The sequence below is a fragment of the Phytophthora cinnamomi genome (assembly GCF_018691715.1).
Source record: "Phytophthora cinnamomi strain GKB4 chromosome Unknown Contig99, whole genome shotgun sequence".
NCBI classification, from domain to species: domain Eukaryota; phylum Oomycota; class Peronosporomycetes; order Peronosporales; family Peronosporaceae; genus Phytophthora; species Phytophthora cinnamomi.
The window spans coordinates 660,472-686,636 of NW_027151032.1; the positions used below are offsets into that span (position 1 = coordinate 660,472).

Below are 26,165 nucleotides of genomic sequence, written 5' to 3' on the forward strand. Positions count from 1 at the left end.
CTATCACCGCCATGGTCAAGGAGGTGGAAGGAAGTGGATCACGTTCATACTGCGCTCGGGACTGGATGACAGCTCGCTCAGCGTCTGGCAGGGCCAGCGACGAAGATAAAATTTCAGCGACCACCACTCCGTCAAAGGTATAGTTGAAGTTGCCTTTTGGATACGGACCATCTTCTCGCTGTCCGTCTCAGGGTTATTCAGACCAACAGCAAGTGTTGGTGGAGTAGCCAAGAAGCACTGCTCGACATGTTGGGCTCCTGCATGGGGCAAGTGGCCAATGTGCTCGTAACGGAGGCTATGATGGACGGCAAGCTACAAACACTGGCGAAGAACCTGTTCGACTCAGTGGTGGACTACATCGAGAAGCTGCTGCCTCGCCGCGATCCACCCGCGTCGCCCAGCATGAAGCGTCCCCTGTGAAGATGATGCTGCAGTCGGGGGGAAGCGAGAGTGACACGACTCGGCAGGTGACGACGCGGTGATGCAGGAGTTCGGCATCAGCGGCGACGAACAGGACGACGCGCTGTCGACGACACCCGTGCAGGACCAGCTCAACTAGCACCTGAACCAGTGCCGACACCTACGGCCACCATGCAGTTCGTGCAGGAGCCCGCATCACCAGCTCAAACAGCACCTGCAGCTCGACCGGCACCTGCAGCTCGACCGGCACCTGAATCAGCACCTCACCCGTGCAGGTGTCCGTGTAAGCAGCTCCAGCAGCACGTGAACCAGCGCCAGCAGCTGAACCAGCAGCCGAGTAGGCGCTGCCTGCAAAAGTGCGCGTGCCGTCGACCACGCCCGCCACGCAGAAGAAGCCCACGCCGACGCAGGGTGGCGCTGGCGGCGTCAGAGAGGCACCCAAGTCTCCCTACAAGAAGGAACGCACGCATGCAGAAGCAGACCGAGGCATCCCAGAGCAACGGTAAACGCGCTAGTGTGGTGCTGAGGCCACGGACGATGACACCTTGCCAAGCGCTGACGCTGCTCAAGATCGTGGATAGATAATGTCTACGTGTGTATTAACTGTAAGCAAGTTCTAAGGCTTAACCAAATCTCCCTGCGTATCGATTCGTAGGTCCCCCGCTGTTCAAAGCGCTCTCATCTGTACTTGGGATATGAATTTCATTACCAATCGACTCAAGGAGTTTGACAGTGGCTTTCCACATATCAGTAGGATGCAGTGGATACGAACGCTGTCAACTAGAAGGCGAAAAGGAGGAAGAAACTGAGGAATAGAACACGAAGAAAAGAATCACCAATGCATCGACTCGGCAGCTACTTAGTCGTCGTCACGGCGCTTTTTGCGCTTCTTGCCCATCTTGCCCTCCTTCGTCTTCTTGCCCACCGTGCCCGACTTGCTCTCTTTGTGCTCGCTCTCTTCGCTGTTATCGCTCTCTTCGCTGTCATCGCTCTCCTCGCTCTTCTTGCTGTTCTTTCTCTTCCTCTTCTTGTCGGTATCGGTAGCATCACTTACATATTGCGGGATATTTTCCACCATGGTGATGTACTTCGGCTCGCTCAAGGACTCCACTTGCGTCTCCCAGCTCTTCACGGCACGCGCCCAAGCTGTGCGATGCTTCGAGCTTTCAGACTTGCTCTTGCTCTTGCTCTTGCTCTTGCTCTTGCTCTTGCTCTTGCCTTGCTCCTCCAACTGCGAATCTTTCATAATGAGGTTGCCTTGCTTGAAGAGGCGAATCCCCTCCTTCAACTGCTCGACCGTTTCGACCCCGTACTTCGCTAGTGTTTTCATAGTCAATGGTCCAATGCCGTTAAGTTCTTGGATAGATTGGGGAGACCCGCCACTTGAGATAACATCCTGGCGTTTGAAGTCCTTCGCATCAACGGCAGGAAGCAAAAAGATAATTGCAGCTCGATTGGGGTTCTCCTCGACAGTCTCCAGCAGGCCAAGCTTCCGAAGTACGTAAATGATCCCCGACGCGCGTACAGGGTGCTTCTTCGAGACGGTCATCTGGAACAAGAGAACAGGTTTGCTCTCCATGCACTTGCTTCTCAGCTCTCCTGTGAGCTTCGCAGCCTCCATAGAAAAATAAAACCCGTCGATTGATTCCAGATTTCTTGACTGGGGCTCGTGGTATGGTCCGTTGCTGAGAAGCGAAGGGGACATGGCATCCGTCTTGAAGACATCGATATCATCAGTCTCCGAAATAGTAAACTCCGTCGTCTGTCCTGCGGCTCCTGATAGCGGCCGTGCACACAGTCGAAGTCCACCTTGCAGTATTGCATGTGCATTGCGTTCAAAACTCCATCCACGAAGTGAAGCGGCCTCAGGTACCCCATTCAGCATAAGTTTGATATCGTTCATGCGGCGTTTAGTTATGTGCAGCAGTCGCTCCGATAGCTTTACACATACCATGTCCGAAACAAGTTTTGTCTTCATTTCACTGGCGTCGTTAATTGGCTCGTAGTGCAGGAAACGGTGGCGAGTATCATTGTTTCGATGCCCAAACGATGTCAGCAGGTTCTTGAGATCGCCACGACCAGTAATACGTGAAATGGGCTCCATCAGCTCGGCAATAGCTAAGCGGATAGCTCGAGCGTTAAGGCTGAGGCAATGTCTCGCCACGCCGCCAAAATTCCAGAACCGCTCGTCGAGTTCATCTTCGCTCATGGGGTAGTCCAGCACTGCAGCAGCCAATTGGAGCTCTTTCAGTGTCCATGGTGGCATGTAGTAGGTGCACCTAAGTTTTCTGACTTCGCGTAACCATCTGTCGTTCGGGCTCGTAAAAACCACTGCTTGCGGGTAGTTAACCTCCGGCGGGCCATCACACAGCCACAACACTTTCTTGTTCTTCTTGGGATCACCGTACCAGTCCCCCGCACCCGTCCGATCCACACCTGCCAAACGTAACACCAAATTGACTAGCATTTCAGGTGTGGCCGCCGAGAGAATAGTTGGGTCCTTGCCCTCCTCAAAGATAGTGATATTGCGGACTTTTCCAGCTTCCGTATAGGTCGACGCAACAATGACCCATCCTTCGCCTTTGTGCTCCCTGCGGAACGAATCAAAGAAGTAGGCATAGAAGATGGACTTGCCGGTTCCTGCGGCAAGAAGCAGTCAGTCGATCGTTCAATTGGGAGGCCCTGGCGAGTAGCTTACCTGGAGTTCCCGTCACCGTCACGCACCGTTTCCCCTCCAGCAGTAGTTTTTCACGAGCACGTAATAAACATCGTAGCACTTGTGCACGAAAAAGTAGTCGCCACCTTCGTACGGAACCGCAAACGGTAGATCACTCGGCATCTTGTATCTGAGATTCACATCGGCGGTGCTTCTCGGGGCGATCTCTGCAAGTGCCAAGTCCTCCTCTTCCTCCTCGTCCCTCTTGTCGTCGTTCTCCTCCACCATCGCTACGTCCTCGCTGCTGTCGTCCTCGCTGCTGTCGTCTGCGCCCTCCTCCTTCAAACTCTCAACACCCTTCTCCTTCTCTTCTTCCTCGTCCACGAAAGCAGTCGAGCGCTTTCGTCTGCTCTTTCCTATAGTCGCCATTTTGAGTTGTGTCGCGTTGGGGACACGCTTGTTCTTGTAGTCGCCCACACCATTTCATCGAAGAAGCGCAGGAACTTCTTGGAGAAGGACATATTCCGCCCATGAGTGACGCTATCACCGCCATGGTCAAGGAGGTGGAAGGAAGTGGATCACGTTCATACTGCGCTCGGGACTGGATGACAGCTCGCTCAGCGTCTGGCAGGGCCAGCGACGAAGATAAAATTTCAGCGACCACCACTCCGTCAAAGGTATAGTTGAAGTTGCCTTTTGGATACGGACCATCTTCTCGCTGTCCGTCTCAGGGTTAGTCAGACCAACAGCAAGTGTTGGTGGAGTAGCCAAGAAGCGCTGCTCGACATGTTGGGCTCCCGCATGGAGCAAGTGGCCAATGCGCTCGTAACGGAGGCTATGATGGACGGCAAGCTACAAATGCTGGCGAAGAACCTGTTCGACTCAGTGGTGGACTACACCGAGAAGCTGCTGCCTCGCCGCGATCCACCCGCGTCGCCCAGCATGAAGCGTCCCCTGTGAAGATGATGCTGCAGTCGGGGGGAAGCGAGAGTGACACGACTCGGCAGGTGACGACGCGGTGATGCAGGAGTTCGGCATCAGCGGCGACGAACAGGACGACGCGCTGTCGACGACACCCGAGCAGGACCAGCTCAACTAGCACCTGAACCAGTGCCGACACCTACGGCCACCATGCAGTTCGTGCAGGAGCCCGCATCACCAGCTCAAACAGCACCTGCAGCTCGACCGGCACCTGCAGCTCGACCGGCACCTGAATCAGCACCTCACCCGTGCAGGTGTCCGTGTAAGCAGCTCCAGCAGCACGTGAACCAGCGCCAGCAGCTGAACCAGCAGCCGAGTAGGCGCTGCCTGCAAAAGTGCGCGTGCCGTCGACCACGCCCGCCACGCAGAAGAAGTCCACGCCGATGCAGGTTGGCGCTGGCGGCGTCAGAGAGGCACCCAAGTCTCCCTACAAGAAGGAACGCACGCATGCAGAAGCAGACCGAGGCATCCCAGAGCAACGGTAAACGCGCGAGTGTGGTGCTGAGGCCACGGACGATGACACCTTGCCAAGCGCTGACGCTGCTCAAGATCGTGGATAGATAATGTCTACGTGTGTATTAACTGTAAGCAAGTTCTAAAGCTTAACCAAATCTCCCTGCGTATCGATTCGTAGGTCCCCCGCTGTTCAAAGCGCTCTCATCTGTACTTGGGATATGAATTTCATTACCAATCGACTCAAGGAGTTTGACAGTGGCTTTCCACATATCAGTAGGATGCAGTGGATACGAACGCTGTCAACTAGAAGGCGAAAAGGAGGAAGAAACTGAGGAATAGAACACGAAGAAAAGAATCACCAATGCATCGACTCGGCAGCTACTTAGTCGTCGTTACGGCGCTTTTTGCGCTTCTTGCCCATCTTGCCCTCCTTCGTCTTCTTGCCCACCGTGCCCGACTTGCTCTCTTTGTGCTCGCTCTCTTCGCTGTTATCGCTCTCTTCGCTGTCATCGCTCTCCTCGCTCTTCTTGCTGTTCTTTCTCTTCCTCTTCTTATCGGTATCGGTAGCATCACTTACATATTGCGGGATATTTTCCACCATGGTGATGTACTTCGGCTCGCTCAAGGACTCCACTTGCGTCTCCCAGCTCTTCACGGCACGCGCCCAAGCTGTGCGATGCTTCGAGCTTTCAGACTTGCTCTTGCTCTTGCTCTTGCTCTTGCTCTTGCTCTTGCTCTTGCTCTTGCTCTTGCTCGTGCCTTGCTCCTCCAACTGCGAATCTTTCATAGTGAGGTTGCCTTGCTTGAAGAGGCGAATCCCCTCCTTCAACTGCTCGACCGTTTCGACCCCGTACTTCGCTAGTGTTTTCATAGTCAATGGTCCAATGCCGTTAAGTTCTTGGATAGATTGGGGAGACCCGCCACTTGAGATAATATTCTGGCGTTTGAAGTCCTTCGCATCGATTGCAGGAAGCAAAAAGATAATTGCAGCTCGATTGGGGTTCTCCTCGACAGTCTCCAGCAGGCCAAGCTTCCGAAGTACGTAAATGATCCCCGACGCGCGTACAGGGTGCTTCTTCGAGACGGTCATCTGGAACAAGAGAACAGGTTTGCTCTCCATGCACTTGCTTCTCAGCTCTCCTGTGAGCTCCGCAGCCTCCATAGAAAAATAAAACCCGTCGATTGATTCCAGATTTCTTGACTGGGGCTCGTGGTATGGTCCGTTGCTGAGAAGCGAAGGGGACATGGCATCCGTCTTGAAGACATCGATATCATCAGTCTCCGAAATAGTAAACTCCGTCGTCTGTCCTGCGGCTCCTGATAGCGGCCGTGCACACAGTCGAAGTCCACCTTGCAGTATTGCATGTGCATTGCGTTCAAAACTCCATCCACGAAGTGAGGCGGCCTCAGGTACCCCATTCAGCATAAGTTTGATATCGTTCATGCGGCGTTTAGTTATGTGCAACAGTCGCTCCGATAGCTTTACACATACCATGTCCGAAACAAGTTTTGTCTTCATTTCACTGGCGTCGTTAATTGGCTCGTAGTGCAGGAAACGGTGGCGAGTGTCATTGTTTCGATGCCCAAACGATGACAGCAGGTTATCGAGATCGCCACGACCAGTAATACGTGAAATGGGCTCCATCAGCTCGGCAATAGCTAAGCGGATAGCTCGAGCGTTAAGGCTGAGGCAATGTCTCGCCACGCCGCCAAAATTCCAGAACCGCTCGTCGAGTTCATCTTCGCTCATGGGGTAGTCCAGCACTGCAGCAGCCAATTGGAGCTCTTTCAGTGTCCATGGTGGCATGTAGTAGGTGCACCTAAGTTTTCTGACTTCGCGTAACCATCTGTCGTTCGGGCTCGTAAAAACCACTGCTTGCGGGTAGTTAACCTCCGGCGGGCCATCACACAAGTACAACACTTTCTTGTTCTTCTTGGGATCACCGTACCAGTCCCCCGCACCCGTCCGATCCACACCCGCCAAACGTAACACCAAATTGGCTAGCATTTCAGGTGTGGCCGCCGAAAAATAGTTGGGTCCTTGCCCTCCTCAAAAATAGTGATATTGCGGACTTTTCCAGCTTCCGTATAGGTCGACGCAACAATGACCCATCCTTCGCCTTTGTGTTTCCTGCGGAAACGATCAAAGAAGTAGGCATAGAAGATGGACTTGCCGATTCCTGCGGCAAGAAGCAGTCAGTCGATCGTTCAATTGGGAGGCCCTGGCGAGTAGCTTACCTGGAGTTCCCGTCACCGTCACGCACTCTTCCCCCTCCAGCAGCAGCTTTTTCACGAGTACGTAGTAAACATCGTAGCACTTGCGCACGAAAAAGTAGGCGCCACCTTCGTACGGAACCGCAAACGGTAGATCACTCGGCATCTTGTATCTGAGATTCACATCGGCGGTGCTTCTCGGGGCGATCTCTGCAAGTGCCAAGTCCTCCTCTTCCTCCTCGTCCCTCTTGTCGTCGTTCTCCTCCGCCATCGCTACGTCCTCGCTGCTGTCGTCCTCGCTGCTGTCGTCTGCGCCCTCCTCCTTCAAACTCTCAACACCCTTCTCCTTCTCTTCTTCCTCGTCCTCGAAAGCAGCCGAGCGCTTTCGTCTGCTCTTTCCTATAGTCGCCATTTTGAGTTGTGTCGCGTTGGGGACAGGCTTGTTCTTGTAGTCGCCCACACCATTTCATCGAAGAAGCGCAGGAACTTCTTGGAGAAGGACATATTCCGCCCATGAGTGACGCTATCACCGCCATGGTCAAGGAGGTGGAAGGAAGTGGATCACGTTCATACTGCGCTCGGGACTGGATGACAGCTCGCTCAGCGTCTGGCAGGGCCAGCGACGAAGATAAAACTTCAGCGACCACCACTCCGTCAAAGGTATAGTTGAAGTTGCCTTTTGGATACGGACCATCTTCTCGCTGTCCGTCTCAGGGTTAGTCAGACCAACAGCAAGTGTTGGTGGAGTAGCCAAGAAGCGCTGCTCGACATGTTGGGCTCCCGCATGGAGCAAGTGGCCAATGCGCTCGTAACGGAGGCTATGATGGACGGCAAGCTACAAATGCTGGCGAAGAACCTGTTCGACTCAGTGGTGGACTACACCGAGAAGCTGCTGCTCTCGCCCAGCCGCGATCCACGACTCGGCGTCGACGCAGCATCAGCGTAGCACCTGAACCAGTGCCGACACCTACGGCCACCATGCAGTTCGTGCAGGAGCCCGCATCACCAGCTCAAACAGCACCTGCAGCTCGACCGGCACCTGCAGCTCGACCGGCACCTGAATCAGCACCTCACCCGTGCAGGTGTCCGTGTAAGCAGCTCCAGCAGCACGTGAACCAGCGCCAGCAGCTGAACCAGCAGCCGAGTAGGCGCTGCCTGCAAAAGTGCGCGTGCCGTCGACCACGCCCGCCACGCAGAAGAAGCCCACGCCGACGCAGGGTGGCGCTGGCGGCGTCAGAGAGGCACCCAAGTCTCCCTACAAGAAGGAACGCACGCACGCAGAAGCAGACCGAGGCATCCCAGAGCAACGGTAAACGCGCGAGTGTGGTGCTGAGGCCACGGACGATGACACCTTGCCAAGCGCTGACGCTGCTCAAGATCGTGGATAGATAATGTCTACGTGTGTATTAACTGTAAGCAAGTTCTAAAGCTTAACCAAATCTCCCTGCGTATCGATTCGTAGGTCCCCCGCTGTTCAAAGCGCTCTCATCTGTACTTGGGATATGAATTTCATTACCAATCGACTCAAGGAGTTTGACAGTGGCTTTCCACATATCAGTAGGATGCAGTGGATACGAACGCTGTCAACTAGAAGGCGAAAAGGAGGAAGAAACTGAGGAATAGAACACGAAGAAAAGAATCACCAATGCATCGACTCGGCAGCTACTTAGTCGTCGTCACGGGGCTTTTTGCGCTTCTTGCCCATCTTGCCCTCCTTCGTCTTCTTGCCCACCGTGCCCGACTTGCTCTCTTTGTGCTCGCTCTCTTCGCTGTTATCGCTCTCTTCGCTGTCATCGCTCTCCTCGCTCTTCTTGCTGTTCTTTCTCTTCCTCTTCTTGTCGGTATCGGTAGCATCACTTACATATTGCGGGATATTTTCCACCATGGTGATGTACTTCGGCTCGCTCAAGGACTCCACTTGCGTCTCCCAGCTTTTCACGGCACGCGCCCAAGCTGTGCGATGCTTCGAGCTTTCAGACTTGCTCTTGCTCTTGCTCTTGCTCTTGCTCTTGCCTTGCTCCTCCAACTGCGAATCTTTCATAGTGAGGTTGCCTTGCTTGAAGAGGCGAATCCCCTCCTTCAACTGCTCGACCGTTTCGACCCCGTACTTCGCTAGTGTTTTCATAGTCAATGGTCCAATGCCGTTAAGTTCTTGGATAGATTGGGGAGACCCGCCACTTGAGATAATATTCTGGCGTTTGAAGTCCTTCGCATCAACGATTGCAGGAAGCAAAAGATAATTGCAGCTCGATTGGGGTTCTCCTCGACAGTCTCCAGCAGGCCAAGCTTCCGAAGTACGTAAATGATCCCCGACGCGCGTACAGGGTGCTTCTCCGAGACGGTCATCTGGAACAAGAGAATAGGGTTGCTCTCCATGCACTTGCTTCTCAGCTCTCCTGTGAGCTCCGCAGCCTCCATAGAAAAATAAAACCCGTCGATTGATTCCAGATTTCTTGACTGGGGCTCGTGGTATGGTCCGTTGCTGAGAAGCGAAGGGGACATGGCATCCGTCTTGAAGACATCGATATCATCAGTCTCCGAAATAGTAAACTCCGTCGTCTGTCCTGCGGCTCCTGATAGCGGCCGTGCACACAGTCGAAGTCCACCTTGCAGTATTGCATGTGCATTGCGTTCAAAACTCCATCCACGAAGTGAGGCGGCCTCAGGTACCCCATTCAGCATAAGTTTGATATCGTTCATGCGGCGTTTAGTTATGTGCAACAGTCGCTCCGATAGCTTTACACATACCATGTCCGAAACAAGTTTTGTCTTCATTTCACTGGCGTCGTTAATTGGCTCGTAGTGCAGGAAACGGTGGCGAGTATCATTGTTTCGATGCCCAAACGATGTCAGCAGGTTATCGAGATCGCCACGACCAGTAATACGTGAAATGGGCTCCATCAGCTCGGCAATAGCTAAGCGGATAGCTCGAGCGTTAAGGCTGAGGCAATGTCTCGCCACGCCGCCAAAATTCCAGAACCGCTCGTCGAGTTCATCTTCGCTCATGGGGTAGTCCAGCACTGCAGCAGCCAATTGGAGCTCTTTCAGTGTCCATGGTGGCATGTAGTAGGTGCACCTAAGTTTTCTGACTTCGCGTAACCATCTGTCGTTCGGGCTCGTAAAAACCACTGCTTGCGGGTAGTTAACCTCCGGCGGGCCATCACACAGCCACAACACTTTCTTCCCCGGATTATAATTTTCCAACGTCGCCAAATCTATCCGATCCACGCCTTTCAATTGTAGCGCGATAGTGCTTGCAAGTGTTGGAGATGCCTCGTCAACTCTTCTTGTACGTTTGTCGTGCTCAAAGACAGCCAACTGTTTAACTTGTCCCGTGCGGGTATAGGTCGACGCGACAATGCTCCATTCCGGGTGCTCCCTATGGAAACGATCAAAGAAGTAGGCATAGAAGATGGACTTGCCGATTCCTGCGGCAAGAAGCAGTCAGTCGATCGTTCAATTGGGAGGCCCTGGCGAGTAGCTTACCTGGAGTTCCCGTCACCGTCACGCACTCTTCCCCCTCCAGCAGCAGCTTTTTCACGAGTACGTAGTAAACATCGTAGCACTTGCGCACGAAAAAGTAGGCGCCACCTTCGTACGGAACCGCAAACGGTAGATCACTCGGCATCTTGTATCTGAGATTCACATCGGCGGTGCTTCTCGGGGCGATCTCTGCAAGTGCCAAGTCCTCCTCTTCCTCCTCGTCCCTCTTGTCGTCGTTCTCCTCCGCCATCGCTACGTCCTCGCTGCTGTCGTCCTCGCTGCTGTCGTCTGCGCCCTCCTCCTTCAAACTCTCAACACCCTTCTCCTTCTCTTCTTCCTCGTCCACGAAAGCAGCCGAGCGCTTTCGTCTGCTCGTTCCTATAGTCGCCATTTTGAGTTGTGTCGCTTTGGGGACAGGCTTGTTCTTGTAGTCGCCCACACCCTTTTCATAGAAGAAGCGCAGGAACTTCTTGGAGAAGGACATATTCCGCCCATGAGTGACGCTATCACCGCCATGGTCAAGGAGGTGGAAGGAAGTGGATCACGTTCATACTGCGCTCGGGACTGGATGACAGCTCGCTCGGCGTCTGGCAGGGCCAGCGACGAAGATAAAACGTCAGCGACCACCACTCCGTCAAAGGTATAGTTGAAGTTGCCTTTTGGATACGGACCATCTTCTCGCTGTCCGTCTCAGGGCTATTCAGACCAACAGCAAGTGTTGGTGGAGTAGCCAAGAAGCGCTGCTCGACATGTTGGGCTCCCGCATGGAGCAAGTGGCCAATGCGCTCGTAACGGAGGCTATGATGGACGGCAAGCTACAAATGCTGGCGAAGAACCTGTTCGACTCAGTGGTGGACTACATCGAGAAGCTGCTGCCTCGCCGCGATCCACCCGCGTCGCCTAGCATTTAGCGTAGCACCTAAACCAGTGCCGACACCTACGGCCACCATGCAGTTCGTGCAGGAGCCCGCATCACCAGCTCAAACAGCACCTGCAGCTCGACCGGCACCTGCAGCTCGACCGGCACCTGAATCAGCACCTCACCCGTGCAGGTGTCCGTGTAAGCAGCTCCAGCAGCACGTGAACCAGCGCCAGCAGTTGAACCAGCAGCCGAGTAGGCGCTGCCTGCAAAAGTGCGCGTGCCGTCGACCACGCCCGCCACGCAAAAGAAGCCCACGCCGATGCAGGGTGGCGCTGGCGGCGTCAGAGAGGCACCCAAGTCTCCCTACAAGAAGGAACGCACGCACGCAGAAGCAGACCGAGGCATCCCAGAGCAACGGTAAACGCGCGAGTGTGGTGCTGAGGCCACGGACGATGACACCTTGCCAAGCGCTGACGCTGCTCAAGATCGTGGATAGATAATGTCTACGTGTGCATTAACTGTAAGCAAGTTCTAAAGCTTAACCAAATCTCCCTGCGTATCGATTCGTAGGTCCCCCGCTGTTCAAAGCGCTCTCATCTGTACTTGGGATATGAATTTCATTACCAATCGACTCAAGGAGTTTGACAGTGGCTTTCCACATATCAGTAGGATGCAGTGGATACGAACGCTGTCAACTAGAAGGCGAAAAGGAGGAAGAAACTGAGGAATAGAACACGAAGAAAAGAATCACCAATGCATCGACTCGGCAGCTACTTAGTCGTCGTCACGGCGCTTTTTGCGCTTCTTGCCCATCTTGCCCTCCTTCGTCTTCTTGCCCACCGTGCCCGACTTGCTCTCTTTGTGCTCGCTCTCTTCGCTGTTATCGCTCTCTTCGCTGTCATCGCTCTCCTCGCTCTTCTTGCTGTTCTTTCTCTTCCTCTTCTTGTCGGTACCGGTAGCATCACTTACATATTGCGGGATATTTTCCACCATGGTGATGTACTTCGGCTCGCTCAAGGACTCCACTTGCGTCTCCCAGCTTTTCACGGCACGCGCCCAAGCTGTGCGATGCTTCGAGCCTTCAGACTTGCTCTTGCTCTTGCTCTTGCTCTTGCTCTTGCCTTGCTCCTCCAACTGCGAATCTTTCATAGTGAGGTTGCCTTGCTTGAAGAGGCGAATCCCCTCCTTCAACTGCTCGACCGTTTCGACCCCGTACTTCGCTAGTGTTTTCATAGTCAATGGTCCAATGCCGTTAAGTTCTTGGATAGATTGGGGAGACCCGCCACTTGAGATAATATTCTGGCGTTTGAAGTCCTTCGCATCGATTGCAGGAAGCAAAAAGATAATTGCAGCTCGATTGGGGTTCTCCTCGACAGTCTCCAGCAGGCCAAGCTTCCGAAGTACGTAAATGATCCCCGACGCGCGTACAGGGTGCTTCTCCGAGACGGTCATCTGGAACAAGAGAATAGGGTTGCTCTCCATGCACTTGCTTCTCAGCTCTCCTGTGAGCTCCGCAGCCTCCATAGAAAAATAAAACCCGTCGATTGATTCCAGATTTCTCGACTTGGGCTCGTGGTATGGTCCGTTGCTGAGAAGCGAAGGGGACATGGCATCCGTCTTGAAGACATCGATATCATCAGTCTCTGAAATAGTAAACTCCGTCATCTGTCCTGCGGCTCCTGATAGCGGCCGTGCACACAGTCGAAGTCCACCTTGCAGTATTGCATGTGCATTGCGTTCAAAACTCCATCCACGAAGTGAGGCGGCCTCAGGTACCCCATTCAGCATAAGTTTGATATCGTTCATGCGGCGTTTAGTTATGTGCAACAGTCGCTCCGATAGCTTTACACATACCATGTCCGAAACAAGTTTTGTCTTCATTTCACTGGCGTCGTTAATTGGCTCGTAGTGCAGGAAACGATGGCGAGTGTGTCATTGTTTCGATGCTCAAACGATGTCAGCAGGTTCTTGAGATCGCCACGACCAGTAATACGTGAAATGGGCTCCATCAGCTCGGCAATAGCTAAGCGGATAGCTCGAGCGTTAAGGCTGAGGCAATGTCTCGCCACGCCGCCAAAATTCCAGAACCGCTCGTCGAGTTCATCTTCGCTCATGGGGTAGTCCAGCACTGCAGCAGCCAATTGGAGCTCTTTCAGTGTCCATGGTGGCATGTAGTAGGTGCACCTAAGTTTTCTGACTTCGCGTAACCATCTGTCGTTCGGGCTCGTAAAAACCACTGCTTGCGGGTAGTTAACCTCCGGCGGGCCATCACACAGCCACAACACTTTCTTGTTCTTCTTGGGATCACCGTACCAGTCCCCCGCATCCGTCCGATTCACACCTGCCAAACGTAACACCAAATTGACTAGCATTTCAGGTGTGGCCGCGAGAGAATAGTTGGGTCCTTGCCCTCCTCAAAGATAGTGATATTGCGGACTTTTCCAGCTTCCGTATAGGTCGACGCAACAATGACCCATCCTTCGCCTTTGTGTTTCCTGCGGAAACGATCAAAGAAGTAGGCATAGAAGATGGACTTGCCGATTCCTGCGGCAAGAAGCAGTCAGTCGGCCGTTCAATTGGGAGGCCCTGGCGAGTAGCTTACCTGGAGTTCCCGTCACCGCCACGCACCGTTTCCCCTCCAGCAGTAGTTTTTCCACGAGTACGTAATAAACATCGTAGCACTTGCGCACGAAAAAGTAGTCGCCACCTCTGTACGGAACCGCAAACGGTAGATCACTAGGCATCTTGCATTTGACATTCACATCGGCGGTGCTTCTCGGGGCGATCTCTGCAAGTGCCAAGTCCTCCTCTTCCTCCTCGTCCCTCTTGTCGTCGTTCTCCTCCGCCATCGCTACGTCCTCGCTGCTGTCGTCCTCGCTGCTGTCGCCCACACCCTTTTCATAGAAGAAGCGCAGGAACTTCTTGGAGAAGGACATATTCCGCCCATGAGTGACGCTATCACCGCCATGGTCAAGGAGGTGGAAGGAAGTGGATCACGTTCATACTGCGCTCGGGACTGGATGACAGCTCGCTCGGCGTCTGGCAGGGCCAGCGACGAAGATAAAACGTCAGCGACCACCACTCCGTCAAAGGTATAGTTGAAGTTGCCTTTTGGATACGGACCATCTTCTCGCTGTCCGTCTCAGGGCTATTCAGACCAACAGCAAGTGTTGGTGGAGTAGCCAAGAAGCGCTGCTCGACATGTTGGGCTCCTGCATGGAGCAAGTGGCCAATGCGCTCGTAACGGAGGCTATGATGGACGGCAAGCTACAAATGCTGGCGAAGAACCTGTTCGACTCAGTGGTGGACTACACCGAGAAGCTGCTGCCTCGCCGCGATCCACCCGCGTCGCCTAGCATTTAGCGTAGCACCTGAACCAGTGCCGACACCTACGGCCACCATGCAGTTCGTGCAGGAGCCCGCATCACCAGCTCAAACAGCACCTGCAGCTCGACCGGCACCTGCAGCTCGACCGGCACCTGAATCAGCACCTCACCCGTGCAGGTGTCCGTGTAAGCAGCTCCAGCAGCACGTGAACCAGCGCCAGCAGCTGAACCAGCAGCCGAGTAGGCGCTGCCTGCAAAAGTGCGCGTGCCGTCGACCACGCCCGTCACGCAGAAGAAGTCCACGCCGATGCAGGGTGGCGCTGGCGGCGTCAGAGAGGCACCCAAGTCTCCCTACAAGAAGGAACGCACGCATGCAGAAGCAGACCGAGGCATCCCAGAGCAATGGTAAACGCGCGAGTGTGGTGCTGAGGCCACGGACGATGACACCTTGCCAAGCGCTGACGCTGCTCAAGATCGTGGATAGATAATGTCTACGTGTGCATTAACTGTAAGCAAGTTCTAAAGCTTAACCAAATCTCCCTGCGTATCGATTCGTAGGTCCCCCGCTGTTCAAAGCGCTCTCATCTGTACTTGGGATATGAATTTCATTACCAATCGACTCAAGGAGTTTGACAGTGGCTTTCCACACGTCAGTAGGATGCAATGAATACGAACGCTGTCAACTAGAAGGCGAAAAGGAGGAAGAAACTGAGGAATAGAACACGAAGAAAAGAATCACCAATGCATCGACTCGGCAGCTACTTAGTCGTCGTCACGGCGCTTTTTGCGCTTCTTGCCCATCTTGCCCACCTTCGCCTTCTTGCCCACCGTGCCCGACTTGCTCTCTTTGTGCTCGCTCTCTTCGCTGTTATCGCTCTCTTCGCTGTCATCGCTCTCCTCGCTCTTCTTGCTGTTCTTTCTCTTCCTCTTCTTGTCGGTACCGGTAGCATCACTTACATATTGCGGGATATTTTCCACCATGGTGATGTACTTCGGCTCGCTCAAGGACTCCACTTGCGTCTCCCAGCTTTTCACGGCACGCGCCCAAGCTGTGCGATGCTTCGAGCTTTCAGACTTGCTCTTGCTCTTGCTCTTGCTCTTGCTCTTGCTCTTGCCTTGCTCCTCCAACTGCGAATCTTTCATAGTGAGGTTGCCTTGCTTGAAGAGGCGAATCCCCTCCTTCAACTGCTCGACCGTTTCGACCCCGTACTTCGCTAGTGTTTTCATAGTCAATGGTCCAATGCCGTTAAGTTCTTGGATAGATTGGGGAGACCCGCCACTTGAGATAATATTCTGGCGTTTGAAGTCCTTCGCATCGATTGCAGGAAGCAAAAAGATAATTGCAGCTCGATTGGGGTTCTCCTCGACAGTCTCCAGCAGGCCAAGCTTCCGAAGTACGTAAATGATCCCCGACGCGCGTACAGGGTGCTTCTCCGAGACGGTCATCTGGAACAAGAGAACAGGTTTGCTCTCCATGCACTTGCTTCTCAGCTCTCCTGTGAGCTCCGCAGCCTCCATAGAAAAATAAAACCCGTCGATTGATTCCAGATTTCTCGACTTGGGCTCGTGGTATGGTCCGTTGCTGAGAAGCGAAGGGGACATGGCATCCGTCTTGAAGACATCGATATCATCAGTCTCTGAAATAGTAAACTCCGTCGTCTGTCCTGCGGCTCCTGATAGCGGCCGTGCACACAGTCGAAGTCCACCTTGCAGTATTGCATGTGCATTGCGTTCAAAACTCCATCCACGAAGTGAAGCGGCCTCAGGTACCCCATTCAGCATAAGTTTGATATCGTTCATGCGGCGTTTAGTTATGTGCAACAGTCGCTCCGATAGCTTTACACATACCATGTCCGAAACAAGTTTTGTCTTCATTTCACTGGCGTCGTTAATTGGCTCGTAGTGCAGGAAACGGTGGCGAGTGTGTCATTGTTTCGATGCCCAAACGATGACAGCAGGTTCTCGAGATCGCCACGACCAGTAATACGTGAAATGGGCTCCATCAGCTCGGCAATAGCTAAGCGGATAGCTCGAGCGTTAAGGCTGAGGCAATGTCTCGCCACGCCGCCAAAATTCCAGAACCGCTCGTCGAGTTCATCTTCGCTCATGGGGTAGTCCAGCACTGCAGCAGCCAAGTGGAGCTCTTTCAGTGTCCATGGTGGCATGTAGTAGGTGCACCTAAGTTTTCTGACTTCGCGTAACCATCTGTCGTTCGGGCTCGTAAAAACCACTGCTTGCGGGTAGTTAACCTCCGGCGGGCCATCACACAGCCACAACACTTTCTTCCCCGGATTATAATTTTCCAACGTCGCCAAATCTATCCGATCCACGCCTTTCAATTGTAGCGCGATAGTGTTTGCAAGTGTTGGAGATGCCTCGTCAACTCTTCTTGTACGTTTGTCGTGCTCAAAGACAGCCAACTGTTTAACTTGTCCCGTGCGGGTATAGGTCGACGCGACAATGCTCCATTCCGGGTGCTCCCTATGGAAACGATCAAAGAAGTAGGCATAGAAGATGGACGTGCCGATTCCTGCGGCAAGAAGCAGTCAGTCGGTCGTTCAATTGGGAGGCCCTGGCGAGTAGCTTACCTGGAGTTCCCGTCACCGTCACGCACCGTTTCCCCTCCAGCAGTAGTTTTTCCACGAGTACGTAATAAACATCGTAGCACTTGCGCACGAAAAGTAGTCGCCACCTCTGTACGGAACCGCAAACGGTAGATCACTAGGCATCTTGCATTTGACATTCACATCGGCGGTGCTTCTCGGGGCGATCTCTGCAAGTGCCAAGTCCTCCTCTTCCTCCTCGTCCCTCTTGTCGTCGTTCTCCTCCGCCATCGCTACGTCCTCGCTGCTGTCGTCCTCGCTGCTGTCGCCCACACCCTTTTCATAGAAGAAGCGCAGGAACTTCTTGGAGAAGGACATATTCCGCCCATGAGTGACGCTATCACCGCCATGGTCAAGGAGGTGGAAGGAAGTGGATCACGTTCATACTGCGCTCGGGACTGGATGACAGCTCGCTCGGCGTCTGGCAGGGCCAGCGACGAAGATAAAACGTCAGCGACCACCACTCCGTCAAAGGTATAGTTGAAGTTGCCTTTTGGATACGGACCATCTTCTCGCTGTCCGTCTCAGGGCTATTCAGACCAACAGCAAGTGTTGGTGGAGTAGCCAAGAAGCGCTGCTCGACATGTTGGGCTCCTGCATGGAGCAAGTGGCCAATGCGCTCGTAACGGAGGCTATGATGGACGGCAAGCTACAAATGCTGGCGAAGAACCTGTTCGACTCAGTGGTGGACTACACCGAGAAGCTGCTGCCTCGCCGCGATCCACCCGCGTCGCCTAGCATTTAGCGTAGCACCTGAACCAGTGCCGACACCTACGGCCACCATGCAGTTCGTGCAGGAGCCCGCATCACCAGCTCAAACAGCACCTGCAGCTCGACCGGCACCTGCAGCTCGACCGGCACCTGAATCAGCACCTCACCCGTGCAGGTGTCCGTGTAAGCAGCTCCAGCAGCACGTGAACCAGCGCCAGCAGCTGAACCAGCAGCCGAGTAGGCGCTGCCTGCAAAAGTGCGCGTGCCGTCGACCACGCCCGTCACGCAAAAGAAGCCCACGCCGACGCAGGTTGGCGCTGGCGGCGTCAGAGAGGCACCCAAGTCTCCCTACAAGAAGGAACGCACGCATGCAGAAGCAGACCGAGGCATCCCAGAGCAATGGTAAACGCGCGAGTGTGGTGCTGAGGCCACGGACGATGACACCTTGCCAAGCGCTGACGCTGCTCAAGATCGTGGATAGATAATGTCTACGTGTGTATTAACTGTAAGCAAGTTCTAAAGCTTAACCAAATCTCCCTGCGTATCGATTCGTAGGTCCCCCGCTGTTCAAAGCGCTCTCATCTGTACTTGGGATATGAATTTCATTACCAATCGACTCAAGGAGTTTGACAGTGGCTTTCCACATATCAGTAGGATGCAGTGGATACGAACGCTGTCAACTAGAAGGCGAAAAGGAGGAAGAAACTGAGGAATAGAACACGAAGAAAAGAATCACCAATGCATCGACTCGGCAGCTACTTAGTCGTCGTCACGGCGCTTTTAGCGCTTCTTGCCCATCTTGCCCTCCTTCGCCTTCTTGCCCACCGTGCCCGACTTGCTCTCTTTGTGCTCGCTCTCTTCGCTGTTATCGCTGTCATCGCTGTCATCGCTCTCCTCGCTCTTCTTGCTGTTCTTTCTCTTCCTCTTCTTGTCGGTATCGGTAGCATCACTTACATATTGCGGGATATTTTCCACCATGGTGATGTACTTCGGCTCGCTCAAGGACTCCACTTGCGTCTCCCAGCTCTTCACGGCACGCGCCCAAGCTGTGCGATGCTTCGAGCCTTCAGACTTGCTCTTGCTCTTGCTCTTGCTCTTGCTCTTGCTCGTGCCTTGCTCCTCCAACTGCGAATCTTTCATAGTGAGGTTGCCTTGCTTGAAGAGGCGAATCCCCTCCTTCAACTGCTCGACCGTTTCGACCCCGTACTTCGCTAGTGTTTTCATAGTCAATGGTCCAATGCCGTTAAGTTCTTGGATAGATTGGGGAGACCCGCCACTTGAGATAATATTCTGGCGTTTGAAGTCCTTCGCATCGATTGCAGGAAGCAAAAAGATAATTGCAGCTCGATTGGGGTTCTCCTCGACAGTCTCCAGCAGGCCAAGCTTCCGAAGTACGTAAATGATCCCCGACGCGCGTACAGGGTGCTTCTCCGAGACGGTCATCTGGAACAAGAGAACAGGTTTGCTCTCCATGCACTTGCTTCTCAGCTCTCCTGTGAGCTCCGCAGCCTCCATAGAAAAATAAAACCCGTCGATTGATTCCAGATTTCTCGACTTGGGCTCGTGGTATGGTCCGTTGCTGAGAAGCGAAGGGGACATGGCATCCGTCTTGAAGACATCGATATCATCAGTCTCTGAAATAGTAAACTCCGTCGTCTGTCCTGCGGCTCCTGATAGCGGCCGTGCACACAGTCGAAGTCCACCTTGCAGTATTGCATGTGCATTGCGTTCAAAACTCCATCCACGAAGTGAAGCGGCCTCAGGTACCCCATTCAGCATAAGTTTGATATCGTTCATGCGGCGTTTAGTTATGTGCAACAGTCGCTCCGATAGCTTTACACATACCATGTCCGAAACAAGTTTTGTCTTCATTTCACTGGCGTCGTTAATTGGCTCGTAGTGCAGGAAACGGTGGCGAGTGTGTCATTGTTTCGATGCCCAAACGATGACAGCAGGTTCTCGAGATCGCCACGACCAGTAATACGTGAAATGGGCTCCATCAGCTCGGCAATAGCTAAGCGGATAGCTCGAGCGTTAAGGCTGAGGCAATGTCTCGCCACGCCGCCAAAATTCCAGAACCGCTCGTCGAGTTCATCTTCGCTCATGGGGTAGTCCAGCACTGCAGCAGCCAAGTGGAGCTCTTTCAGTGTCCATGGTGGCATGTAGTAGGTGCACCTAAGTTTTCTGACTTCGCGTAACCATCTGTCGTTCGGGCTCGTAAAAACCACTGCTTGCGGGTAGTTAACCTCCGGCGGGCCATCACACAGCCACAACACTTTCTTCCCCGGATTATAATTTTCCAACGTCGCCAAATCTATCCGATCCACGCCTTTCAATTGTAGCGCGATAGTGTTTGCAAGTGTTGGAGATGCCTCGTCAACTCTTCTTGTACGTTTGTCGTGCTCAAAGACAGCCAACTGTTTAACTTGTCCCGTGCGGGTATAGGTCGACGCGACAATGCTCCATTCCGGGTGCTCCCTATGGAAACGATCAAAGAAGTAGGCATAGAAGATGGACGTGCCGATTCCTGCGGCAAGAAGCAGTCAGTCGGTCGTTCAATTGGGAGGCCCTGGCGAGTAGCTTACCTGGAGTTCCCGTCACCGTCACGCACCGTTTCCCCTCCAGCAGTAGTTTTTCCACGAGTACGTAATAAACATCGTAGCACTTGCGCACGAAAAAGTAGTCGCCACCTCTGTACGGAACCGCAAACGGTAGATCACTAGGCATCTTGCATTTGACATTCACATCGGCGGTGCTTCTCGGGGCGATCTCTGCAAGTGCCAAGTTCTCCTCTTCCTCCTCGTCCCTCTCGCCGTCGTTCTCCTCCGCCATCGCTACGTCCTCGCTGCTGTCGTCCTCGCTGCTGTCGCCCACACCCTTTTCATAGAAGAAGCGCAGGAACTTCTTGGAGAAGGACATATTCCGCCCATGAGTGACGCTATCACCGCCATGGTCAAGGAGGTGGAAGGAAGTGGATCACGTTCATACTGCGCTCGGGACTGGATGACAGCTCGCTCGGCGTCTGGCAGGGCCAGCGACGAAGATAAAACGTCAGCGACCACCACTCCGTCAAAGGTATAGTTGAAGTTGCCTTTTGGATACGGACCATCTTCTTGCTGTCCGTCTCAGGGCTATTCAGACCAACAGCAAGTGTTGGTGGAGTAGCCAAGAAGCGCTGCTCGACATGTTGGGCTCCTGCATGGGGCAAGTGGCCAATGCGCTCGTAACGGAGGCTATGATGGACGGCAAGCTACAAATGCTGGCGAAGAACCTGTTCGACTCAGTGGTGGACTACATCGAGAAGCTGCTGCCTCGCCGCGATCCACCCGCGTCGCCCAGCATGAAGCGTAGCACCTGAATCAGTGCCGACACCTACGGCCACCATGCAGTTCGTGCAGGAGCCCGCATCACCAGCTCAAACAGCACCTGCAGCTCGACCGGCACCTGCAGCTCGACCGGCACCTGAATCAGCACCTCACCCGTGCAGGTGTCCGTGTAAGCAGCTCCAGCAGCACGTGAACCAGCGCCAGCAGCTGAACCAGCAGCCGAGTAGGCGCTGCCTGCAAAAGTGCGCGTGCCGTCGACCACGCCCGCCACGCAGAAGAAGCCCACGCCGATGCAGGGTGGCGCTGGCGGCGTCAGAGAGGCACCCAAGTCTCCCTACAAGAAGGAACGCACGCATGCAGAAGCAGACCGAGGCATCCCAGAGCAACGGTAAACGCGCGAGTGTGGTGCTGAGGCCACGGACGACGACACCTTGCCAAGCGCTGACGCTGCTCAAGATCGTGGATAGATAATGTCTACGTGTGCATTAACTGTAAGCAAGTTCTAAAGCTTAACCAAATCTCCCTGCGTATCGATTCGTAGGTCCCCCGCTGTTCAAAGCGCTCTCATCTGTACTTGGGATATGAGTTTCATTACCAATCGACTCAAGGAGTTTGACAGTGGCTTTCCACATATCAGTAGGATGCAGTGGATACGAACGCTGTCAACTAGAAGGCGAAAAGGAGGAAGAAACTGAGGAATAGAACACGAAGAAAAGAATCACCAATGCATCGACTCGGCAGCTACTTAGTCGTCGTCACGGCGCTTTTAGCGCTTCTTGCCCATCTTGCCCTCCTTCGCCTTCTTGCCCACCGTGCCCGACTTGCTCTCTTTGTGTTCGCTCTCTTCGCTGTCATCGCTCTCCTCGCTGTCATCGCTCTCTTCGCTGTCATCGCTCTCCTCGCTCTTCTTGCTGTTCTTTCTCTTCCTCTTCTTGTCGGTATCGGTAGCATCACTTACATATTGAGGGATATTTTCCACCATGGTGATGTACTTCGGCTCGCTCAAGGACTCCACTTGCGTCTCCCAGCTCTTCACGGCACGCGCCCAAGCTGTGCGATGCTTCGAGCCTTCAGACTTGCTCTTGCTCTTGCTCTTGCTCTTGCTCTTGCTCTTGCTCTTGCTCTTGCCTTGCTCCTCCAACTGCGAATCTTTCATAGTGAGGTTGCCTTGCTTGAAGAGGCGAATCCCCTCCTTCAACTGCTCGACCGTTTCGACCCCGTACTTCGCTAGTGTTTTCATAGTCAATGGTCCAATGCCGTTAAGTTCTTGGATAGATTGGGGAGACCCGCCACTTGAGATAATATTCTGGCGTTTGAAGTCCTTCGCATCGATTGCAGGAAGCAAAAAGATAATTGCAGCTCGATTGGGGTTCTCCTCGACAGTCTCCAGCAGGCCAAGCTTCCGAAGTACGTAAATGATCCCCGACGCGCGTACAGGGTGCTTCTCCGAGACGGTCATCTGGAACAAGAGAACAGGTTTGCTCTCCATGCACTTGCTTCTCAGCTCTCCTGTGAGCTCCGCAGCCTCCATAGAAAAATAAAACCCGTCGATTGATTCCAGATTTCTCGACTTGGGCTCGTGGTATGGTCCGTTGCTGAGAAGCGAAGGGGACATGGCATCCGTCTTGAAGACATCGATATCATCAGTCTCTGAAATAGTAAACTCCGTCGTCTGTCCTGCGGCTCCTGATAGCGGCCGTGCACACAGTCGAAGTCCACCTTGCAGTATTGCATGTGCATTGCGTTCAAAACTCCATCCACGAAGTGAAGCGGCCTCAGGTACCCCATTCAGCATAAGTTTGATATCGTTCATGCGGCGTTTAGTTATGTGCAACAGTCGCTCCGATAGCTTTACACATACCATGTCCGAAACAAGTTTTGTCTTCATTTCACTGGCGTCGTTAATTGGCTCGTAGTGCAGGAAACGGTGGCGAGTGTGTCATTGTTTCGATGCCCAAACGATGACAGCAGGTTCTTGAGATCGCCACGACCAGTAATACGTGAAATGGGCTCCATCAGCTCGGCAATAGCTAAGCGGATAGCTCGAGCGTTAAGGCTGAGGCAATGTCTCGCCACGCCGCCAAAATTCCAGAACCGCTCGTCGAGTTCATCTTCGCTCATGGGGTAGTCCAGCACTGCAGCAGCCAAGTGGAGCTCTTTCAGTGTCCATGGTGGCATGTAGTAGGTGCACCTAAGTTTTCTGACTTCGCGTAACCATCTGTCGTTCGGGCTCGTAAAAACCACTGCTTGCGGGTAGTTAACCTCCGGCGGGCCATCACACAGCCACAACACTTTCTTCCCCGGATTATAATTTTCCAACGTCGCCAAATCTATCCGATCCACGCCTTTCAATTGTAGCGCGATAGTGTTTGCAAGTGTTGGAGATGCCTCGTCAACTCTTCTTGTACGTTTGTCGTGCTCAAAGACAGCCAACTGTTTAACTTGTCCCGTGCGGGTATAGGTCGACGCGACAATGCTCCATTCCGGGTGCTCCATATGGAAACGATCAAAGAAGTAGGCATAGAAGATGGACGTGCAGATTCCTGCGGCAAGAAGCAGTCAGTCGGTCGTTCAATTGGGAGGCCCTGGCGAGTAGCTTACCTGGAGTTCCCGTCACCGTCACGCACCGTTTCCCCTCCAGCAGTAGTTTTTTCACGAGCACGTAATAAACATCGTAGCACTTGCGCACGAAAAAGTAGTCGCCACCTTCGTACGGAACCGCAAACGGTAGATCACTAGGCATCTTGCATTTGGCATTCACATCGGCGGTGGTTCTCGGGGCGATCTCTGCAACAGCCAAGTTCTCCTCTTTCTCCTCGTCAAGTTCAAGCTGCACCAGCAGGAAGTGTTCGAGGCGCTTGTGGATGCCGTGGCGAAGCAGGGGAGTAAGCAGCCCGAGGCTGTTCGAAGTGCGTGGTGTCGTTGCTCAACGCGCACCTGTCGACCTTTGCGGTCTCTACCAAGGTGCAGTGATTATCGAGCAGATGCATCAGTTTGAGGCTGGCGAGTATTATCTTCGTCGCTGGCCCTGCCAGACGCTAAGCGCGCTGCTATTGCTGTGAGGCTCAGGCTTTGGAGAAGGAGCAGCAGATGTCAGTGGCGCGAGACTCAGGCCTCTTATGGTCTACGAATGATAGCGAGCCAAATTCGGTACTACCGGTAGTTATTTTTGTCTTTCTTGTGCCCTCTTCAGGGTGTCGTCACCCTCCACGACACTGCTATGTGGCAGAGCCTCCACTTCTCGCGGCCGTGATTGTATTCGAAATGTGTTCGTCAAGAGCAGCGAGAAGTGACTTCCACCGAGCTGGTTCTCGACTGCAAGCAGTCCACCTCCTCTATCCAAAGACAAGTCCTCATACCGAGAAATCTCCAAGACGATATGTTGCCAACGTGCCGAATCGCCCACAGATCGATCGTACAGCTCTTATCGCACCCAGACGGTGCTCGGTTCCTTGGGCTCCACAATGCAGCCACTGCCATCGCTGGAGCCATGAGGTGCGACGAGTTGAACGGGAAAATGCCCTTGTACAATGGCGTCAATAACTACAGTGACCATCACTCCGTCAAAGGCATAGATGAAGTTGCATTTTGGAGACGGACGATCTTCACGCTGTCCGTCTCAGCATAGGAATGGCGAGCGGTGAGCGTACAATGCAACATTGCCCTTGGTTCGTGGTGCTGAACGACGAGAAGGACTCTGATAGAAACGCATGGACCAGATCGCATGAGCGTCATTTTCCATGGCGTGGAAGACGTTGCGCGCTCTACGGATCGACAGGGTACGAATGGGCGGTTCGCTTCTGTCGCTGGTACGTGTAATGACACGAAGGCTGGGCCCACGCACTACTGTAGCGAGGTCTTTGGGCTGCGCTAGTGGCGAAATGACGAGCACTAATCTGGTTTCGAGTCCATTCCGCGCTGATATTTCTGCGGGCCATCAGGCAGGAATGACCAATGCGGGTTTGTAATTGCGCGTGGTCGTAGTGCGATCTTGCTGCGCTTGGCGGGTGGCAGTGACGACTTTTGTCCACATACCTGCATCGTTACTGGTGTAGCCGCCATTACGTAGCAGCGCCCAGCTACTGAGGTTGGCGACCCCGTTTGTGAGTGAGTCGCCGTAAATCAGCGCTGCCAGGCGAGTCCAATGGGTCCGGGGCTGGCATGAGTTGTTGTCGGCATGTTATTGACGCAGGATTCACTGCCGTTAGCTACTCCGGCCTGATAGTTGGAACGACGCGCGAAAAGCGTAAGGCAGGCGCCAGCGCGCTGTCCAGCGCCTGGCGGGCGAAGTAGGTGACAAGCTCACCTTGCCGCTGAGGCCGGCTTGCACCAAACTGGCACCTTCGGCTGCAGCGTCCACCGTGGCGCTGGCGACTGGCACTTTCAAGAGCAGCGGCGGATCGTCATGGGATCAAGTTGATCATCAACTCAACTCCGGCCAGCCAAACGACAATGGTGTGATCTGTGCGGTGGTCGACTGCGGTGCAATATGCAATCGACGGGAGAAGAAGCACCGCTTACGTGAACGTTGTTCGCACTGTTGAAGCTGGATTTCACGTTCACGCTGATGCTGAGGCCGAAACGAGCCTAATACCGATCGAGTAACCGGGGTACACCTGAAACGGGGCCGCCGATTCCCGAGCGTCTGCACGCTGAGAAATGGCGTGGCGAACGTTGAAGCGAGCTCGCAGAGGTGGGGCCGCTTGCCATCACGGCGATGGTCTTGCGTGGACAATGCAGGCGTTTGACAAATTTCGCGGGACATACTCGGCTCAAGTCAATCGGCCCTTCCAGCGCCTACAGCCCGCGGAGACTTGACCCCGGGATCGGCAGCGGGTCACGGCGCCACCTCGTCATCGGGGCTTTCCCTCCGGCCCCGCGGTCTCTGCACTGGGGCGAAGTCCTCCTTTTCGGCCCGATCTCGCGGATGTGTCTGCGGCACCACAATGAAACGACCCACTCATGGCGTTGCCGGCAGAAACAGGAGCCGCGCCCAGCAAGAAACGAGGCGAGCGGCGTGCAGCCATCCGCGCCGCGGCTGCAGGTGGGACGCCCCCGGCTCGGCGGTTCGGGCGCCCCAAGGCTCGCGGCGCGACTGGCGCAGCGCCCAGCAGTAACGCCTGCAGT

General features: G+C 54.0%; 9 protein-coding genes across 9 annotated transcripts; 3 read left to right on the forward strand and 6 right to left on the reverse strand.

The window, feature by feature from the left end:
- Window positions 1-246: 246 nt before the first annotated feature.
- IUM83_08511 (uncharacterized protein) lies at window positions 247-559 on the forward strand (the record flags this gene model as incomplete). The annotated part of the gene is made up of 2 exons (XM_067932889.1): window positions 247-409; window positions 468-559. 2 exons carry the CDS (start codon window positions 247-249, stop codon window positions 557-559), a joined length of 255 nt encoding a protein of 84 aa, XP_067783339.1.
- Window positions 560-580: 21 nt separating this feature from the next.
- On the reverse strand, window positions 581-862 carry IUM83_08512 (uncharacterized protein; the record flags this gene model as incomplete). The annotated part of the gene is made up of 1 exon (XM_067932890.1): window positions 581-862. One exon carries the CDS (start codon window positions 860-862, stop codon window positions 581-583), a length of 282 nt encoding a protein of 93 aa, XP_067783442.1.
- A 417-nt stretch (window positions 863-1,279) lies between these two features.
- IUM83_08513 (uncharacterized protein) lies at window positions 1,280-3,505 on the reverse strand (the record flags this gene model as incomplete). The annotated part of the gene is made up of 2 exons (XM_067932891.1): window positions 1,280-3,060; window positions 3,145-3,505. 2 exons carry the CDS (start codon window positions 3,503-3,505, stop codon window positions 1,280-1,282), a joined length of 2,142 nt encoding a protein of 713 aa, XP_067783340.1.
- Window positions 3,506-3,862: 357 nt separating this feature from the next.
- IUM83_08514 (uncharacterized protein) lies at window positions 3,863-4,175 on the forward strand (the record flags this gene model as incomplete). The annotated part of the gene is made up of 2 exons (XM_067932892.1): window positions 3,863-4,025; window positions 4,084-4,175. The coding sequence occupies 2 exons, from the start codon at window positions 3,863-3,865 to the stop codon at window positions 4,173-4,175; spliced, it is 255 nt and encodes an 84-aa protein (XP_067783336.1).
- Window positions 4,176-4,196: 21 nt separating this feature from the next.
- On the reverse strand, window positions 4,197-4,478 carry IUM83_08515 (uncharacterized protein; the record flags this gene model as incomplete). Its single annotated transcript, XM_067932893.1, has 1 exon — window positions 4,197-4,478. The coding sequence occupies one exon, from the start codon at window positions 4,476-4,478 to the stop codon at window positions 4,197-4,199; it is 282 nt and encodes a 93-aa protein (XP_067783441.1).
- Window positions 4,479-4,895: 417 nt separating this feature from the next.
- On the reverse strand, window positions 4,896-7,139 carry IUM83_08516 (Kinesin protein KIF6; the record flags this gene model as incomplete). The annotated part of the gene is made up of 2 exons (XM_067932894.1): window positions 4,896-5,830; window positions 6,752-7,139. The coding sequence occupies 2 exons, from the start codon at window positions 7,137-7,139 to the stop codon at window positions 4,896-4,898; spliced, it is 1,323 nt and encodes a 440-aa protein (XP_067783337.1).
- A 101-nt stretch (window positions 7,140-7,240) lies between these two features.
- Window positions 7,241-7,673, forward strand: IUM83_08517 (uncharacterized protein; the record flags this gene model as incomplete). The annotated part of the gene is made up of 2 exons (XM_067932895.1): window positions 7,241-7,332; window positions 7,442-7,673. 2 exons carry the CDS (start codon window positions 7,241-7,243, stop codon window positions 7,671-7,673), a joined length of 324 nt encoding a protein of 107 aa, XP_067783338.1.
- A 21-nt stretch (window positions 7,674-7,694) lies between these two features.
- Window positions 7,695-7,976, reverse strand: IUM83_08518 (uncharacterized protein; the record flags this gene model as incomplete). Its single annotated transcript, XM_067932896.1, has 1 exon — window positions 7,695-7,976. One exon carries the CDS (start codon window positions 7,974-7,976, stop codon window positions 7,695-7,697), a length of 282 nt encoding a protein of 93 aa, XP_067783364.1.
- A 417-nt stretch (window positions 7,977-8,393) lies between these two features.
- IUM83_08519 (uncharacterized protein) lies at window positions 8,394-25,425 on the reverse strand (the record flags this gene model as incomplete). Its single annotated transcript, XM_067932897.1, has 3 exons — window positions 8,394-8,839; window positions 25,074-25,194; window positions 25,345-25,425. 3 exons carry the CDS (start codon window positions 25,423-25,425, stop codon window positions 8,394-8,396), a joined length of 648 nt encoding a protein of 215 aa, XP_067783446.1.
- Between the last annotated feature and the right edge of the window lie 740 nt (window positions 25,426-26,165).